Genomic DNA, 18,180 nt, shown 5'->3' on the forward strand with positions numbered 1-18,180 from the left:
TGGTGTTGTCTAGCAGGCAGCAACTTTTGAGGAGAGTGATGAGGCAAGAAGGACATGCAAAAGCCCCTGCCTGAACCTGAAAGACAGGTTTAAAGTGAAGCTGAAGGCAAAATGAGAAACATGAGTGTATATACAAGTGTGGGTGGGAACCAGTCCTATGGTACAGACAACAAAAGATCTGACTGAAGAAATTTGAAATCCAATGGTAAATACAAGAACAAAACCACTTTGCTACCATGGAACAGTTGCACTACCCTTGGAGAGCAATGTTTCATGAAATGGCAAGACCCTACTATCTAATTCCATTCTCTTTATTTTGTTCTGGCACTATCTACATGAATGGAAAACAACTGCAAACACAGATACATGCACTTCGGTTTTACTGGTTTCCAAAACATGACTGGATTGGAAGCAATGGTTCTAGCACATTAATCTTCCACACTGAGGTTTTAACGAAAGGTGCTTGTTTCTTGAGCTTTTATTTAGCAAATCATTTGTATGTTAGCCAACAGAATTCCCAAAGTCTTCTTCCCATGCTGTTCCTCTCAGTCTTTTTTTAAACAGGGCCCAACTGAAGACTACTTCCAAAATGTATTTGTAAAACTTGCATTTGAATGTTCTTCATTCATAAAACAGATGGAAAAGTGAAGAGCAAGGAGAAAAACGTACAGAAAGAAAGCAGACCTGTACAAAAAGCATCACAATGGAAAACAGAGGTAATTTTACTCTCCATTTCACCATAACAGAAATATTAAAAGTAACGTTCTTCAGACTGTATGTCACCTTCAATTCCTAAAACAGAATATTAGCTGCTGTGTTTCTGTGCTGAAAGTCACTTTCCCACTGCTTTTTGTAGATTGTTTGGATTATTTAACTTTAAAGAGTCCAAGAGGTTTCTGATTGTTTCACTTCCTATTCCTTTCAGCCTATCCTTCGCCTTGTTGGAATTACTTTTTCCAAATGGTATCAGTAGGGCTGCCAGTCCCCAAGGCTCTTTATTGATCATTTGCTGAGCTTTCTCTTCCTTCCGTAAAATCCAGGCACTTTCTCTGGCCATAGCTACAAATTTCTCCAGCTGTGGCTGATTAACATTCTTGCTAATATTAAGGTCTTGTTCAAAGGGATTCCAGATATAAAGAGGAGATGACTCGGGTTTATTTACTTCCTTTCCCTGCAGACAGTGTAAAGAAAAAGCCAAAGTTGCATATGTGTATTATAGGCTGAGCAAAAAACAAATCACTTGAGTTATTACATTAGCATTACAAGTATTTTGACCTAGTAGAGAACTTTTTGCAAAAAAATCCCAGTTATTATTAATCAAGTTAATTTTCCTGTCCACCTGGACTGTATGACTCCTGTTCTCTGAATCCTCTTAGCGGTGGTTTTCCTTGCCGCATTCAGCTTAGATTTCCTTCAAGGTAAAGAACACACAACTACAGCTTAGCCTTTTTGGCCGTTCTCCCGTTTGCTTTTCCACAAACCTCAGACCTCACTCATTGCAGTTTCCTACTCCTAGCTCCATTTGTGTATGGGCAGAGTGAGTGTGTCATATTAACCTGCATAGCCCAGTGTGATAAACTACTACATGCATGCACTTAAACTGTTCAAACCACTCCTCTTTCAGTACCCATTAGGAGCTAGTATAACAAAACAGGATTATTACTTTGGCTGAAATTCCTCCCCATTTAGTTTGTCCTTTGAGTACAGAGGTATTCAGGTCATGGGCACTTTTGGGCAAGTTGCTGACTATGTAGTCTGCTATTTAAGCACACTTCCATCTCAGTGCTTATCAGTGCTACTTGGCTGACCTGCTCCGTATTACAGAATCTCTTCAGGCCTTCCACCACAAAGTGTAGCGGGAATCTACGAGCTACTGCTAGTCCAGGAAGTGTCCATGTACATGATACATACACTAGCCTAGGGCCAAGAGGACTCACTAGTTAAACAGAAAAACATCAGCAGCACAGACATTTGCCCAGAGAAGCTCAGGCTTCAACACGTATATATTTTTTGCTTGCCTTTTTTAAGGCTTAATGGCAAACAGAAGTTCCCCAGCTTAATAAATCAGTTTCCAAGATCAACCACCAGCAGCAAAAAGATCTCTTAATGCCAGTAATCCATAGTGCCCATTTAGGAAACAGAACATAAATGACCACGCAGCAACATAGCACTGAAACCCTTGAAAGAAGACCAGCAACAGGTGGAAGGAAGTTAAGGCAGTTAGTTATATATGTAGCAAAATAGCTTCTATTTTTAAAATTGACAATTTTATTACAGGGTTTTAATGAAAAACCACACAGGCTTAGAATCAGGGTTTGTGCTTTCCAATATACCCAAGTAATGACACTGCAGGTGTCCTTAATGGTGCTGTAAGTGATAAGGCTTTGAGAGGAAAACCTTCTTCCTTCACATGAAGGACTTTGTTTTTGGATACAACCAATGTAAATGGACTGTACATGCAATTAAAAATGACAGAAACTCCTTCTTAGCATATGTAATTTGTCAAATGGCAAGCAAAGAAATTCAGTTGATACTGATGACAGATTAAAATTCATTCACCTTTCGAAGATTTATGGAATTCCTTCTGAAATCAAAGTTTCCGTAATATTCAAAAAAGTCACCCAACAATACATCTAAGGGAAAGAAAATAACAGCCATCAGTAACATGAAAAGTTTACTTTCCACATGCTCATAAAAAACAATTTTAAAATGTTGATGACAATTTACCTACCAAGTGTTTCTGTATTATTTGTACATTTAATCTTGCTTAAGTCACTAACAAATGAGCAATCATATCCTCCAATTATAAGCTTGTCTTTTTGATCTGAAACAAAAATCATGGGCATAATTGTAAGTGATAAATAATAAAATGCCATTGTGTTTAATAAAATTCAGGTAACATATATGACTGCACTTGCTGAATGCTATTGTATTAAATCAAATTAGGAGTTCATGAGTGAACTTTCAGGTTAAGATTTCATCTAAGTTGTTAAAGATTTAAAAGAAAAAAGTACATGGACAGGCAAAAGAAAAGAAGCATGAGTAAATGCAGTATTTTTAAAAGCCTACAGGAATAAGGTATAGAGTATCTTTGTATCTCTTAAGTTACTTATTTTAAGTAACAAACCTGGTATCTCTGCATACAGAGCTTTATCACACACTAAATGGCACAGATCTCTGAGGCTAATAACTGTGAAGGGTTCAAAAAAATCAGACCCAAAGTGTCCATTGTCTTTTTTTAAAAAAACTTAAAAGAGATTTAGGAATATTCTTGTAAAATTTCAGTGCAGGTGTTTTGGCTTATGTATTAAAAAAAAAAGGATCTATAGAATTCTAATGGAATGTTTACACTGATTTTAAAGCAACTGGACACAGACCTTTTTCTCCACTCAAAGCACTCAAAGCTTCCAGAGAAGCATGTCAACAAGCAGAAGACATGAGTGAGGAATCAAGAACTTGGGATATCATTTTCTATGCTTTTCTAAGATTTACTGAACATAATATGCCCTGAAAGCTATGTATGAAACAGCCAGAACAGTTTGTTTGGGAAGACAAAAGAATTATTTGCAGACGACCTAGACAGTCTCAAGGATAGTCTGAATTGTGAGGAAAAAAATATAGACTTTCTTTTAAACATTTGGCATCTATAAAACAATATACATCAGTCTGCACAAAATTCTTAACAACTGCAGAGGCATCTGAGACACTACAAGTCTTCTAAAACAAGCAAAATAGAAAAAAACAACAACAAAAAAAAAAGAGCTAGCATGGGACCACTGAGCAAATAAATGAGTTCTTAATTATCTGAGGCACAGAACAAGCCTAACCCCTCTAAACAGAATTTAGTAGTGTATTGAAAATGGATTTTTTTTGCCTTTAAAATGTATTATTTTCACAAAAAAATACATCTAAAACTTGTATATTATCTTAAACGTAAGGCACACACAGTACGCGTTAGTATTCGAGGACATAAAGAAATTGCTTGAGTTTATTCATCACTTTAGAGAAAATAAATGTGAAAGTTGCTGCAATAAACACATAAATAGCTGTCCTTACCTGCCAGTTCTTTAAGTTGATCTAGTGTTGGAATGATAGGTGGTGATCTCCTTTGCAGAAAAAACATGACCATCATAGTCAGAGAGAAGTTTGTAATCCAGGTGCCAGGAATACTATTTGTAAGTCCATGAACACGAGCCCAACATCGTACACTGAACACTAGTGCTCTTACACGGGAATCCAGACAGCCATAGATGTACAAGAGTTCTGAACTTTTTATAGCGATGCTGAAGAAGGAATGAAACGTAAGAGACATGTAAATAATGAGAGAACTGTAAAGTACCAAATGTAGTGTTCATCGTTCAGCCCTACAGCAGCAGTAGGGTGTGCATAAAAAAAAACACATTTAGCTTTTATGCATTTAAAAAAATAGAGGAGAATGCCTGAAATTGTCCAGGATGAAATATTTGGTAATTTTCCATAGTAGTAAGTATACAGTTGTATACTTCTTGTATATTGTAAATAACAGTACTGCATTTGCACTGTTTCCTTGTTCCACATCACAGTGCAAGTTAAACAAATGAACAAAAACAGAACCAAACAAGCAAAAAAGAAAGAAAGAAACAAGAAAGTTCCATCAAGTACTCAGGAATGAAACTATACATAATGAAGGCAAAACCCACAATTTAGCCACAGTTGCCTTTGAGGTACATTAGATGCTATCTCTACCCTAACAATGTACTGAAAAATACATGAAGTGCAGAGATACAATGAAATCTGCAAAAAAAGCCACTTTTCAAATTACTCATATTTGGTCCTGCTACAAAATCCTATTAATATGGAAGAATAAAGGTCTTCAGATGGATCAGGTTTTTATTTGCTTCATCATATGGTCGTACAGACATTCATGTAGGGTACAAACAGGAGGGCAAGAAAAAGAAATAAAATGGAAGCATGGTGTGACAGCAAAACTTATTTTGGGTTCAGTTTAAAGTACTTGTTGAACTACAGCTGCAGGAGTTTTTACTCCTAATCTTGCACTGAATTATTCTAAAAATCCACCATAGCATTTTGGGAAAATTTACCATGTCAAAGTTTTATAACACCTGAACTTCTAAAACTTCAACTCTGAAGCGCTTCCTTTTGTCCAGAGGTTTGGTATTACTCCAAATGATAACAGGACAACACACGCAGTCCCAACCAGCCACTGTCAGCAGAGAATTACAAGTAAATGCTGACTTTCACTCTGGCTGTCTATACAAAAGTAATTTTATTGCAAGACATTTGTTCAGTACTGCCTTAACAACTCCTGCATATTCTGAAATGGAACTTTGGGTAATTCAGAAAATTCAGGCTAGGATCTGACTGTATCTCATGTAGACCAATCACAAAATCTGCACTAAAGTTATTATGAAAAGTATTCTGAAAGATAGTAACTCACATTCTACTATTCCCAACAACAACAAAAAAAGTTACTCATTTGGTATTATGGTACCCTTAAACCAGTGTTATGGATGTATTCTGGATTGTGGTGGGTATGGCATTTCTTTGTGACAGCAAACCAAATCATACGTTTTACTGTCAACCAAAGGAGGGCAAGCTGTAAGAGGAAAACAGATGCAAAGAGAGGTATTTCTAAGAAGCCTGCTCCCTCTATCGGGCATTGCGGTGAAAGGTCCAGAACGACAGTAACACTTGAGATTCTGCTTTCAGAGGTTCAGCAAGTTAATTTAGCATTCAAGATACCTTGCCAGCAAACAGGTATATGCAGACCCTTAAGAAAAAAAGGACGCCAAAATAACTAGAAGCCAAACAACTGAAAACTAACATAATGGAGCTGCTTAATCTGAAAACTAATCAAAAGAAGACAGTGCATATGCCCATACAAATAAAGGGAAGTAATAACTAACAAGCACTGCCTTCTTTCAATTCCTTATTAGTCAACCTTACTGTATAGAGTGGTTTTCAAGTCTTCAGTTTCAGCCAGCAAGTATTTCCTATGCTGGAGAAAGATATCTTAACTACATCAAAACCTGAGCTCTATAAAGTTAAAGATACCATTTTTACTGTCAGAGCCAACATTCACTTCTGTTAACAACACAGAAATGAGCAGACAAAACAGTTTTCATCACAGGTTTTCAGAACATAATTACATTAGTATTCTTTCTAAACTTTATAAAGCTGTCTCACCTGTTGCTCACTGACAGATCACACTGGAATCCTGTCGGTTGATGGGAAAATTTCACCAGCGGGCAGCGAGCATTGAGTATCTTCTGTATACTCACACATCCAGGACCAAAATTATCAAGGCAATCACCAACCACAGACAGAATTTTCTGGGTTGCTAATCTTTCAGATGGTAATCTTTTCATTTGATACTCCATGTCAAAGGGACCTTTTTTCTAACACAGAATTTTAAAAGTTAAGTGTTAGCCCTGGAACCAGAGACATTTAAGAATACTTGTCATAGACTACAACTGTTTGCAAAAGTGTTTCAATTAAAGATTGATAGACAAGAATTATTCAAGGCAATGTGCAGAACTTTGAAAAAACGTAAAAACATACTGTATTATCTTTTGTATTCTTTTTCAGTGATTCAATTTTTCCAGATTAATAGTAATCAACTTACCCTCAATCTGAACAAGTAACTTTACAGTATAATACTACTACATATCACTATTGCCTACAAGTAATTCTGGAATTCCTGAGAGCATATGCGATCTGACTGAAAAGAGGAGCATACAGTGAAATTAGAGAGGCAAACAACAACCAGAACACCCTTAACTTCAAACCACCAGTAATTCCATTTCAAATCCTCAAAGAACAATGCGTTATTAGTGAATCAAATATCAGTGTAAAGGATAAAATCTTTCTCATTTAAAAAAGTAATTAAAAAAACCCTGAACATGCAAATAACTTAATCCTTCAAAATGAAGGTAAGCTGCTAAGACCTAAAACAACCACTTCAGTACACATACAGTTTTTATGACCAACAAAAACACCTGTAAACATGTATTCTGATAACATCAGAAATTGATTTTCCTGTAGGTCTCTGTATTTCAAACTGTCATATTTGTAGTGTGTCTCTCAGGAAAATAACTTCATACCTATGAAATCTCTTACTCTTTTTATAGTCCCTCTAAGTTTCTAAGAAGCCTCATCTAATTTTGCTTGCTAATTCAATAGCTGACACTCATTTATTACCCACCTTAAAACACAGCATGTGTGAAATGTACCCTCTACAAACAGCATTACACAGTGACCTAACTAGTCCTCTGAGACACAGGGGAGGTTACTTTTATTGTCACCAGGTTAGTGCAAAAGAAACATGGGCTCACAAACAGGAGAAACAATAAGGATCTTGGAACCTGTCCCATAAAGTCAATTTAGGTGCTGAATTTCTGAATTGCTCCAGCAATCCCTGTGGTGGACTGCTCTTGCCAACAGTTCTCCAGACAGCAAATGTGTTTGACCATACCAGGGCAGAGGTCCCTCATCCATTTAGCTATGTATGTGTGCTACAGCAGGGCTGGCTCAAAGTGAAAAAAGCCTGTAACTATTAGCATCGAGGCAGGTAACAAGAAAGAAAAAGATGGGAACTCTGACCACATGTAGGTGTGCTGGGTTTTGGACCTTTTTGTTTGTGACAAAAATCATAACGTGCCTTCCAAACAGCAGCTCAATTATCTCTCAGAAGCTGAATAAAGACTTTTTTTTTTTTCGTAATGATAAAATAGGTACTCTTAATCATTGACAGGACCTTCTCACATAGGTTTGGTGTCAGCTGGGCAGGATGAAGTACTGATACACTTGCCCCAGTAGGTTCTCCACTTATTCTTGCCATGTCACTCAGAACAGCAAATGTACATAAAGTGAACTATTACTCGGGGGTAAATTGATACAGTACCTTAAGCAAGAAGCATAACTGTTTAAACACAGAAATTGTTACTTTAAAAATATTAGAGAACTCTCTTTTATGTCCTTCACTAATATCCCAAACTGCCCACATGTTCAAAATGCCATACCCATGGTCAAACATTGCATTGATAATCTTGGTAAAGAATGCTCCCACTTTTGCTGCTTTTTAAATTCACAATTAGAAATCAGTTTACCATAAGACTAAAACTAATTTAATGTAAATAGGTACTGAAATGCCTGGTACCATTGCTAATACCTCCTAAAAGGCTGCAATAAAGCAAAAAATCAGAGGATACCCATTTCACTGCTGCTCTATCATCTTATAACTAAAGCCACCTCCCCTTGTCTTCATTTGTTCTAAGACAGTCAAGTTACGTATGCTAGTCACACAGTTTGCCAGGGAGAATACTGTTCTCCCTACAAATCACACTGCCAGCTATATGAGACTTTTGCCTTCTTCTGAAATATTGTCTGTTGCCCATCATGGGCGATGGGACCAATGTTACTACCAGGTTTACATGGCAAGGTTTTGGTAGTAGGGTTGCTGCAGGATTGGCTTCTTCAAGAAGCCATAAGCAGCTGCTCCTCATCTTGGACAGGGACAGTTCTAGCCAGCTTCAGCTGCTGGCCAAAGATGAGGCCGTCAGTGATGCTCTAATGTTCCTTATTTTACATACTTTCACACTGATGCAGCAAATGTATCCATGTTTTAACACTCTAAAATGTCAAAAAAACAGTAAGATCATCATCTTCAGTGCATATAGTCTGTGCTTGCACACAAAACAAAAGCTTTGCTGCACCACACAGAGTATCAGTGTGCCACACAGCCTATTAACCTACCATGTAATCTGAAGGCACACACTCAGCTAGTATCCCTGCTGGCTTCTTGCTGCAGCATCCCCATAGTAATGAGCCTGTGAACTATCCGCAAGTAATCACAACTGCTAGTAAGTTTGTCCATCATCAAGTAACAATAAAGTTCACAACAGAACTTCTATTTCTACAGGGGATGAATACAAAAGAAAACAGCTAGTTACAAAATATGCTTTGAAAGCATAGGCTGAGAAAGTTGAGGCTGTTCAGCCTGGAGAAGAGAAGGCTGCATGGAGACCTCATAGCAGCCTTCCAGTGTCTGAAGGGGGCCTACAGGGATGCTGGGGATGGACTATTCATTAGGGACTGTAGTGACAGAACAAGGGGTAACAGGTTAAAACTTAAACAGGGGAAGTTTAGATTGGATATAAGGAAGAAATTCTTTACTGTTAGGGTGGTGAGGCACTGGAATAGGTTGCCCAGTGAGGTTGTGAATGCTCCATCCCTGGCAGTGTTCAAGGCAGCAAATGAGCTGCTCTGGTAAGAAATCCAGTAGGTTGGAGATGCACAGCATAATCTTACCATTTTTGCGGCATGCTTTTGTGTATCACGGAAGTCCAGAAACATGTCCACATCACATCCCAATTTGCCAAAAGTGTTGACTGAAGAGCCAAATGGCTTTACTGTGCTGTCTGGAAAATACGCACGTGCAAAATCCTGAACCAGGGAACAGACCAGGTATCGGAGCTTGATATTTTCATCTGTAAGCTGATACTCATTAAGTAGGATGTACATCTGACTGCTTATCTAGGTGAGAAAATAAATACTTTAAATATAAAATCACCCATCTTCTGTCTACTAGCATACATTTACATCTACTTAACATTACTGCAACTGGAAGATTTTTTTAATCTCAAATGTGCTTATTTCATACAGAAAAAAAATCTTTGCAATTCCTGATTTCATCCACATATTTCAATGAAAGAGAACCACTCACACAAAATTCTAAGAGGGGTATAGAAATAAATTGTTTTGTAAGTAGCACATGACTACTTGCAAATCTGAATTAAGCATGGTTCATTTCTAATTGAAAGAGATCGAGAAACCTCTACTTACACTGTCTGCATGACAAAGCTTCTCAATAAGCTCTTTCACTGGAATGTGAGACTGAGGAGAGAGGTGAAGCGGTGTCCCTTCAGCAGCTTGACTAACTGGGTTTTTCAGCATGAAAGTAAAAAGTCTAGATTTAAATGGAACAACGTGATACTCTGCAGCACTTGGGACTCCAATGGCGTCCTGCAACGAGGCTATACTGTTCTTTTCCGAAAATTCTATTAAAGCATGGATACCCTAAAACATGACAAATGGAAACAGACAGAGTTAGATAAATGCATACAAGCCCTGAACTGATACTATTTAGATGCTGCTGGGAGTATTGAGACAGTTTAATGACAGTCCTGAAGCCAAATGCGAGGTCTTGTACCTCAACAATTTTTAGACACTTCTTCACAAGAGGTCAGAAATATTTTAGATATGCTATTCTTGGCAGCAAGCACTAAACATAGAAGTTCTAAAATCTATTTATCTTCACAACTGCAACAGTTAGGAAATATATAAAAGTGAGTTATCCCTGTTGTCAGAATAATGCACACTTCAGTGCTATTTGAAAGGTTCAAAGGTTTAGTGTAAAACAGGTTGCTAGCTATGCCTTAAGTGCTGCTTAGCTGATTTATGAATAAAAATATGTTGCCCAGCAACATTAAGATAAAAAATTAATTTACTAATTACAGATCATTTTCTTAACTTGCATGTATGAGGCCTTGACCAAATGCCGGCATTTGGTTTTGTCTGAGTCTAAATTTTACTTTACTTTGTTAATTACTTACCCGATTTTCAAAAAAGAAATGACTTTTAATGTTTCCATGACTGGATAAATACTGCAATAATTTTTTTTCATTCAGTTTTGGTGGGCACTTAATTAAAACAGTCCGTTCTGCTTGCTCCAATCGTTCTGTTTGGACCTCAGCAAATGTCTTCTTTTTGGTATTGACTTCAGCATCTGTGAGAAGAAATGAGCATCAAGACTCTTATATATAAAGATTTAAAACTGATTCTAGTACACTTAGTCTCTTTCTCTGGATTGAACAACTGGCCAAAGGTTTGTTCTGGCTCTCTGAGAGGGTCACAGCAAAAGAAAAAGCAACCAAGAATGAGTGAAAGATACAAACATTAGCGTATGTCTGTCACAAATACATACATTTGTAAGAACAAGGAATAGCAAATATAGGAAGAAAACAGTACTGACTTCCCTTGATGCCACAGGAATCTTTATAATACAAGGAGTATTTTCTCTCCTTTGATTTGCTGTATCAAAACACTCAGCTTGCAGAGTCAGACTCTACATACGAGTCTAGAAATACCAGCTGGCGTATGAGGCAGAGCTAGGCCTTTGGCAAGCTATGCTGGAAAGATAATCTCTCTCAGCTACCACAAAACCAGCACTTTCACCTTCGGAACAATTCAATACTGGCTTATTTCTACAACTTGTCACCTTCTTTTACAGTAAACTCCTACTCAAAGTTTTCATTTAATACTATAGTTTCATCTGCTCTACTACAATAAACCCACAGATCAGTCATATCTTGCCACACTACTGGCAATCTACATTGCTGCTGACAGCCCACAGAATTAACATGGAAATGAGACATGCTGAACACAGACACTTTTTTCTTGATTAGATACATAAAAAGGGGACATATCCTGAAATTTGAGATCATAATCACTTGCCTGCATAACTCTCAAACTAATCTACTGACCACAGCACATTACTACAGCCTGTAAAGCTGCTGTCTGTTAATATTGCCATTTGTAAGTCAGACTGGAGAATATGCAGTTACTTCCCTGCAGCTACTGTCTGATACAGGAAGACTCAGCAGACCACTCTATTTTATGGTCTTGATTTTGAGGAACCCATGGGATACTGTGACCTCACAAAAACCTTAACCATCACCTAATGACATTTGTTAGTATTTATTATTATTAAAAAAAATAAAAATCAAACTTAAATGGGAGATTTAGGTTAGATATAAAGACGAAATTCTTTATTGAGAGTGGTAAGACACTGGCACAGGTTGCCTAGACAAGCTGTGGCTGCCCCATCCTGGCAGTATTCAAGGCCAGGTTGGACAGGGCTTTGAGCAACCTGGTCTAGCGGAAGGTGTCCCTGCCCATGGCAGGGGAGTTGGAACTGGGTGATCTTAAGGTCCTTTCCAACTCTAACCAGTCTATAATTTTACTTTACAAATGTATTGAGCTCTTACATAGTCCTGTAAATATGAAGCAACATAATTGTTTTGATAGCTTAGTTGTATATAGCATTTTTCATTAGAAACCCCAAAAAGCACTTTATGAAGATGCTAAATATCCTATTTTCCTTAGGGGCAAAGCAGTATGAAGTGACTCTTATACAGAAAGGACAAGTTATGTGGATGAGTACCACAGTCAGGAGATGAACCTGGATCTTCTCACACCCACAGCTCTCTGCATTATGCCAAATTACCCATGTGATTCCTGCCCGATTTACTGCCTATACGTGCTTAGTTACTACGGCAGATGATGTCATCTCACATCTCTTCCTGGCTTCGCTGTCATCTGCACAGTCTAAGCACAGCACAGGTACAGATGATCACATCCAAAAGGTGGTTGTAAGCACTTTAAATGCAAGAGAGACGGTCCATTTCGCTTTCTTCCTCGGTTCCATACAACTTTTCCAGTTAGTGCCAAAGTTTTACAGTTATTTTAAAGAGGTATACACCAGCACTCCTGCTGCAAGAAACAACACCATTCCCCACATGGTGCTCATAGATACTCTAATGCTGCCCTCTGCATGCTAATGCTAATGCAAGTATACACACAGTCATGTAACAAACCAGGTCCAAAAAAAGGATCATTAACCGAAATTCGGACACACTCCAACAGGTCCACGTGCTTTTATGTTGGGGGCCCAGAGCGGAACGCAGTACTCAGGGTCTCACAAGAGTGGAGTAGATGGGGAAATTCATTCACCTCTAGCACATTTCCACGTCTAATAAACCAAGTCCCAGACAAAGCTAGCAGGTTCTGGCCTTCCAGGCTGCACCTTGGCGCTACGGCCGGGAAAGCACAGGCCAACAAAGCTGCCGCGGGGTGCCCCTGTCGCTGCAGGGACTCCGAGGCCCTGAGAAAGTGCTGAAGCCTGGGAGGCCGGCACTGCCCAGGCGCCTCTCTCGAGGCCGAACTGCCTACCGCAAACACAACAGACGGACAGTCCGCTCCCTGCGCCCTCTCCTGACCTCATCGCCCACGGGAGGCACAGCCGTAGCGGGGACATCCTGAGGGGAAGGAACGTGCTACGACCCGGCGACCCCTACCTTCACCCGCCTCCTCGGGGCCGGCCGCCTGCGGCGCCTTCTGCACCGCAGCGCCGGAGGAGCCGGGCCGGGCCTGCCCGCATCCCGCGCAGCCGCCGGTCGCCGCCGGGCCGGGGAGGCGCAGGTGGCTCAGAAGCACGGACAGCGCCCGCCCGCCCGCCCGGTGCGCCATTATCAGGCCGGCAGCAGCCTCTGCGCAGGCGCTCTCTCCGCCTTGGACGGCGGTCGGTGAGGCTCAATCTTCCTTCGTCTGGAGCGGAGCGGCTGCCCGAGTCCTGAGCTGTCCCTGCGTTACCGGCACGACGTTTGTGGCTGTTGTCACCACCAAGGCGTGTAAGAGCAGGCAGCTGCCTGCTTTGGCATGAGGGAGCAAACTAACCGGCCAACCCAGCCCAGCGCAGCCCAGCCTAGGCCGGGCCCAAGGCGTGTGGGTGCGGGCAGCTGCTTACCCCACAGATCGGGATAGGCTTCCTGCGTGCCCATCTGCCAGGGCCTGCGGTCGCCCCTTGCAGGACCCCCGCCGGCCAAGGGCGGGAGGGTAGAGGTGGGCATGGAGGTGAACCTGAAGGGTCCGATGGCCGAAGTGATAGGGGTTGAATGCAGGTTTCAGCTGACTGGCTGTTTAAGAAGGGGAAACACTGGTGATAGCTACTGGTGATAGCTCTAGGTGCAGTCAAGAAATGTATTAGGGCTTAATTATTGAAATGTACCAAATACAGACTTTATTTCTTAATAATAAATACATAATTGTCTGCCCCATCCCTGGCAGTGATCAAGGCCAGGATGGGGCTTTGAGCAACCTGGCCTAGTGTGAGGTGACCCTGCCCATGGCAGGGGGTTGGAAGTGGATGAGCTAGAAGGTCTGTTCCAACCCAAACCATTTTGTGATTTGTCCAATCTCATGAGAGGGGTGAGAAAAGGGAGTTACTATAGAGAAGGCCAGTACGCATGTTCTGTGGTATCAGAAATGCAGTGGTTAGGTCACAGAGCTGCAGGGCACCAAGGAAGTGGCCTACAGCATGGTTCCCAGGTATGGAGTGATGAAAATGGCATTTTTGTTTGTATTTGAAAATAGTCATTTTTTTTTTAACTTACGGGCACACGTGTATTGTATGTTAGGCTGGGCTGTGTGGCTCTTTTTTGTGTGCTAGCAGGTCTTCACTGCAGAGCTGTACCCTTGGGAGCCTCCTAGTAAGTCAGGGTCTATAAGCAATTGAATTTGTATTCTAGGATGATCCTGAATCTGAGTAGATTGCTTTTTAAATACTGCATTTCAGTTTATACCCTACATACACATGCCATGGAGCAGAAACCTGTGTTTCCTCCATCTTTCCATGGTGAGTTTCCTCTGGAATCCTATGACTTGTCCTTCGTAAATGCACTGATGTGGAGAGAAACTCCTCCTCTTTTCCCCTTTGAAGCTGGTCTAAAAAAAGGAAAATGGATTCATTAAAATTAATTGTGGGTTTAGGAACACTAATAACCCAAGCAAATTCCTCAAAGAGGATACCGAAGGTTTCCTAGCTTGAGAGATGCTGTGTGTAAGAATGCATTTGCTCAGCTTTAACCTCCCACATTCAAGCTACTCCCAATTCTGCCTTCTTTCAGGCCTGGCCTCTCTCCTTTTTACCTCTCCTGTAGCCTGCCTGCTTCCTTAGTTGCCTTCAATTTCCATCCTCTGGTTTTATTTCAATGATCTTCAGCTTGCTTGCATTTTTTCACGGGTGTTTCTTAGTAAATGCACTGAGTAGTTAGTGCAACTGGGCAAGGGCCTCCAACTCAACATAGATATGGCGCTGATGTGTTTATCATCTGTGTATTTTGGAGAAGAAACCTTGTGTGAACAGATGTTAACACTGCTAGCAGTATTCCACATGCTAAGTTATGATGCTAAGGGAAACAAAACCAATTAGTGAGCCTGTCTGGTTCCCTAAACATTTCAGAATGTCATTTGTGCCATACTTTGGGCAGTTTTGAGCAGCACCAGACAAGTAGCAAACGTGCAACCTTTAAACAAGGGAATCAGTGTGTCTAGGTAATGGAAACAGAAAAGGAGTTGTATGTAGTGATAATAAACACTGGAGCCTAAAGAGAGTGTTCTGAAGCTTTAAAATGAAAGTTTTGCCACCAACTTCAGTAAGCAAATATTATAGTGCAGATAATAAACAGAAAATACAGCTTGTGTCTCATGAGACCTTGAGGCAGGTTCACCTCATCTGCTCCTAGTGCTGCAGCAACTGGGTTTGGTGATCAAGAGGTGCCACTTCTCTCCTTAAAAGCTAATTCGGTGAAGAGGAACAGTTGGGCAGCGCAGTCCTGCAGGAGTTACTGCCTTTTGGATGAGAAATAAAATATAATCCTGCCCAATTTTAGCAATTACCAAATTTATGCTGCTGTCCCCAAGAGCATTTCAGTCCCACTGCTGCTAACAAATCCTTCACATTGTTGTCCTATAGTCCACCAGTTTCAGCTGAATTTTTATTCTCGTAACCGTAGAATCAGCTATGTTGGAAAAGACCTTAAAGGTCATCAAGTCCAATCGTTAATAATGCTTAATCTCGGTGTGTATGGAGCTGGCAGGATCCCCCTAGATGCGCACGGGACAGGGGAGATCGAGGGGCTCACGGACGTCACCGGGACTCCGGCAGCGTCATGGCCGCACCCAGAGCAGGGCGGTGCAGCTCCCCCCTTCCAGGAAACCGAAATAGAAACCTCAGCCGGGGCCGTCCCGGTCCCCCGCCCTCGGCGTGCAGCGGGCGGTGCCACCTGCGCCCTCCGCGGCTCCAGGAGTTCCCCGCGAGACCCGGCCGAGAGCGCCCCGCGCTCCCGGCGTGCGGACGGACGGACGGACGGACGGAGCGGCTTCTGGCGTCCCGCGGGTAAGCAGCAACGGGCTTGGGACAGTGGGGCCTCCGGTCAGGCGGCAGAAGCCCTGGGAAAGCGGCGGCGGGATGGGAAGGGACGGAACTGCAGTGCCAGTGAGGAGACAGCTGAGCTACTTCCCCGCGAGGCTGGCTGGCAGCAGGGATGGAAGTGCAGGAATAGAGCCGGACAGGCTCCTGGATACCCTCCGCTTGCAGTGCACCGTGTTTGACTGGAGCGGTTTGATCCGCAGCACCTGTGCTGCTGTTCCCGGGGTCTGCAGGGCAGGGGGACGCGAAACTGCACAGGCAGCGGGCGGGGAGGGCGCACACGAACACTTTTCTGTAGCACCAGTGAAAAACTGCGATGATGTAGAAGCTGAAATTGTTGATAATTCTTGTTTCTTAATAGCAGAGCTTCCCCCCCCCCCCCCCCCGCCTTTTTTTTTCCAAAGGGATTGTGATTCTTGAGGTCTGTCGGTAGTTTTTAATAAAAGCGAATAGTAACTTGTTTTCATCACTTATGGTCAGTTATTTGCCATTCAATTTGTTGGAAATTATCCCCTAAAAGCAGCACAAGAAATCTTTATTATGGGTGTAGGATCTTATTAAGCCAGTCGGTGCGGCTTTTGATCAGTTGAGTTTGTGTTTTTTGATGCTTTGGTGTTTTAGTTTTTTGGGTTTTGGTTTTTTTTTTTTGGGGGGGGGGGGCAAACTGTGGGGAGGGTATTTTTGGGGGATGTGTGTGTTTGGTTGTTTTTGTTGCAGGTTTTGTTTGGGTTTTTTTGCCTTGCTGATTCTTGACACACAAAAATCCCCCAGGGTCTCAGAAGGCTGGTGTCCAGTTACCGTTCATTTGATACGGTGGATGTAAGGATGCTGTCAAGCAGCACACTTCTCAGAAGGAAAAAAAAAAAAAAAAGGTTTTAAGGAAAAGCTACTTGTGATAAATAGAGAAGTAAACCTTTGTCTTGCAAATTACTCATGTGGCAATGTTGGAATAATGGCAGAACTGGAGCAAGAGTCTTGTGCTTTAGAAACTGACTTAAGTGCTTACATTTTGTTTGATTTTTCCACTGTAGGTAAGAACAGGTTTTTTAACTGAGAACCTAAGTAAAGCATACTTAGTGGTATAATTTCTGTATGTACCTGTATTGCATTGAGTAATTTAGAATATCACTTGGGTCCTCAGTACAGGTTTTAGTACAGGATTTTAGGGATAAAAATGAAGGATGGCCCTGTTAGCAAATGGACACTTTTTTTTTTGCTGCTGGTGAAAATATAATGCAAAATTGCTGCATAATCTAAAGAATCAGCTTTGCAAAGTCTAGTCACTGCTCTCGTGTCAGCATTTAGTTTTTAAAATTTGCTATATACAGGGAAAATAGAATCACAGAATCATTAAGGTTGGAAAAGATCCTTAAGATCATAGAGTCTAACCGTTAACCTAACACTGCCGAGTCTACCACTAAACTGCGCCACATGTACACATCTTGGTGACTCACCCACTTCACTGGACAGCCTGTTCCAGTGCTTGACAAGCCTCTTAGTGAAGAAATTTTTCCTGATATCCAATCTAAACTTTTCCTCGTGCAACTTGAGGCCATTTCCTCTTGCCCTGTATTGCTTGGGAGAAGAGACTGACACCCACCTTGCTACAATCTCCTTTCAGGTAGCTGCAGATATGAACGAAGGTTCTGCAGCTTTTCTCAAGCACTAAAAGCACAGAACTAAGAATGCATGGGTTGTAATCACTTTTTCTTGTTATTCAGAGCTTTTGGGGTAATAGTGAGCTGTCAAGAGTATTAGTATCGTGATGTAGTTTTGGAACACTTTGAGGAACAGAGAAGAGCTGGCATTTACAGAAAGTTGCATTTGGTTTAAACTGTACAGATGCCTCATGCATGAAAATGTTATCAGAGTGAATTAGTTTAATTGTGGTACAAACTTGTCTTTATTTACAAAAGACCCAAGCGTCTAGGGGGTCGTGCTTTTCTCTAGAAAGTCCCTTGGGACTAGTTTCTAACTTTACCTGACTTTACACTTGCAGTCTCTCAGTTCCTTTTATGACTGTACTGTTTCTTTTCTCTCCACCCCCAATAATTCAGCACCTTAAAAAAAGGGGGGGAGGGGCAATGAATAAAAGTACTGCTGTGGGGAAACCCAGAAATCTCCTTTACAAT

At 41.1% G+C, this 18,180-nt stretch overlaps 1 protein-coding gene across 1 annotated transcript; it reads right to left on the reverse strand.

The window, feature by feature from the left end:
- Window positions 1–295: 295 nt before the first annotated feature.
- Window positions 296–13,329, reverse strand: MTPAP (mitochondrial poly(A) polymerase). Its single transcript, XM_061350852.1, has 9 exons — window positions 13,137–13,329; window positions 10,614–10,786; window positions 9,844–10,077; window positions 9,310–9,534; window positions 6,187–6,398; window positions 4,057–4,283; window positions 2,732–2,824; window positions 2,560–2,633; window positions 296–1,171 (listed from the first exon to the last, which is right to left on the reverse strand). The coding sequence occupies exons 1-9, from the start codon at window positions 13,306–13,308 to the stop codon at window positions 833–835; spliced, it is 1,749 nt and encodes a 582-aa protein (XP_061206836.1). The 5' UTR covers window positions 13,309–13,329; the 3' UTR covers window positions 296–832.
- Window positions 13,330–18,180: the final 4,851 nt, after the last annotated feature.

This window comes from Neopsephotus bourkii, unplaced genomic scaffold, assembly GCF_033783945.1.
Source record: "Neopsephotus bourkii isolate Nb327-2 ecotype Australia unplaced genomic scaffold, CSIRO-AGI_Nbou_v1 NB_53, whole genome shotgun sequence".
In the NCBI taxonomy this organism is placed as follows: Eukaryota; Metazoa; Chordata; class Aves; order Psittaciformes; family Psittacidae; genus Neopsephotus; species Neopsephotus bourkii.

What these genes read in the sequence shown, in the direction of transcription:
- MTPAP (XM_061350852.1), bottom strand. Translation starts at nt 13,308, where the DNA reads ATGGCGCACCGGGCGGGCGGGCGGGCGCTGTCCGTGCTTCTGAGCCAC. An exon ending in CCCCGAGGAGGCGGGTGAAG is followed by an intron (nt 10,787 to 13,136) that starts GTAGGGGTCGCC and finishes TTCTTCTCACAG; the next exon opens with ATGCTGAAGTCAATACCAAA. An exon ending in AAATAATACAGAAACACTTG is followed by an intron (nt 2,634 to 2,731) that starts GTAGGTAAATTG and finishes TCTTTCCCTTAG; the next exon opens with ATGTATTGTTGGGTGACTTT.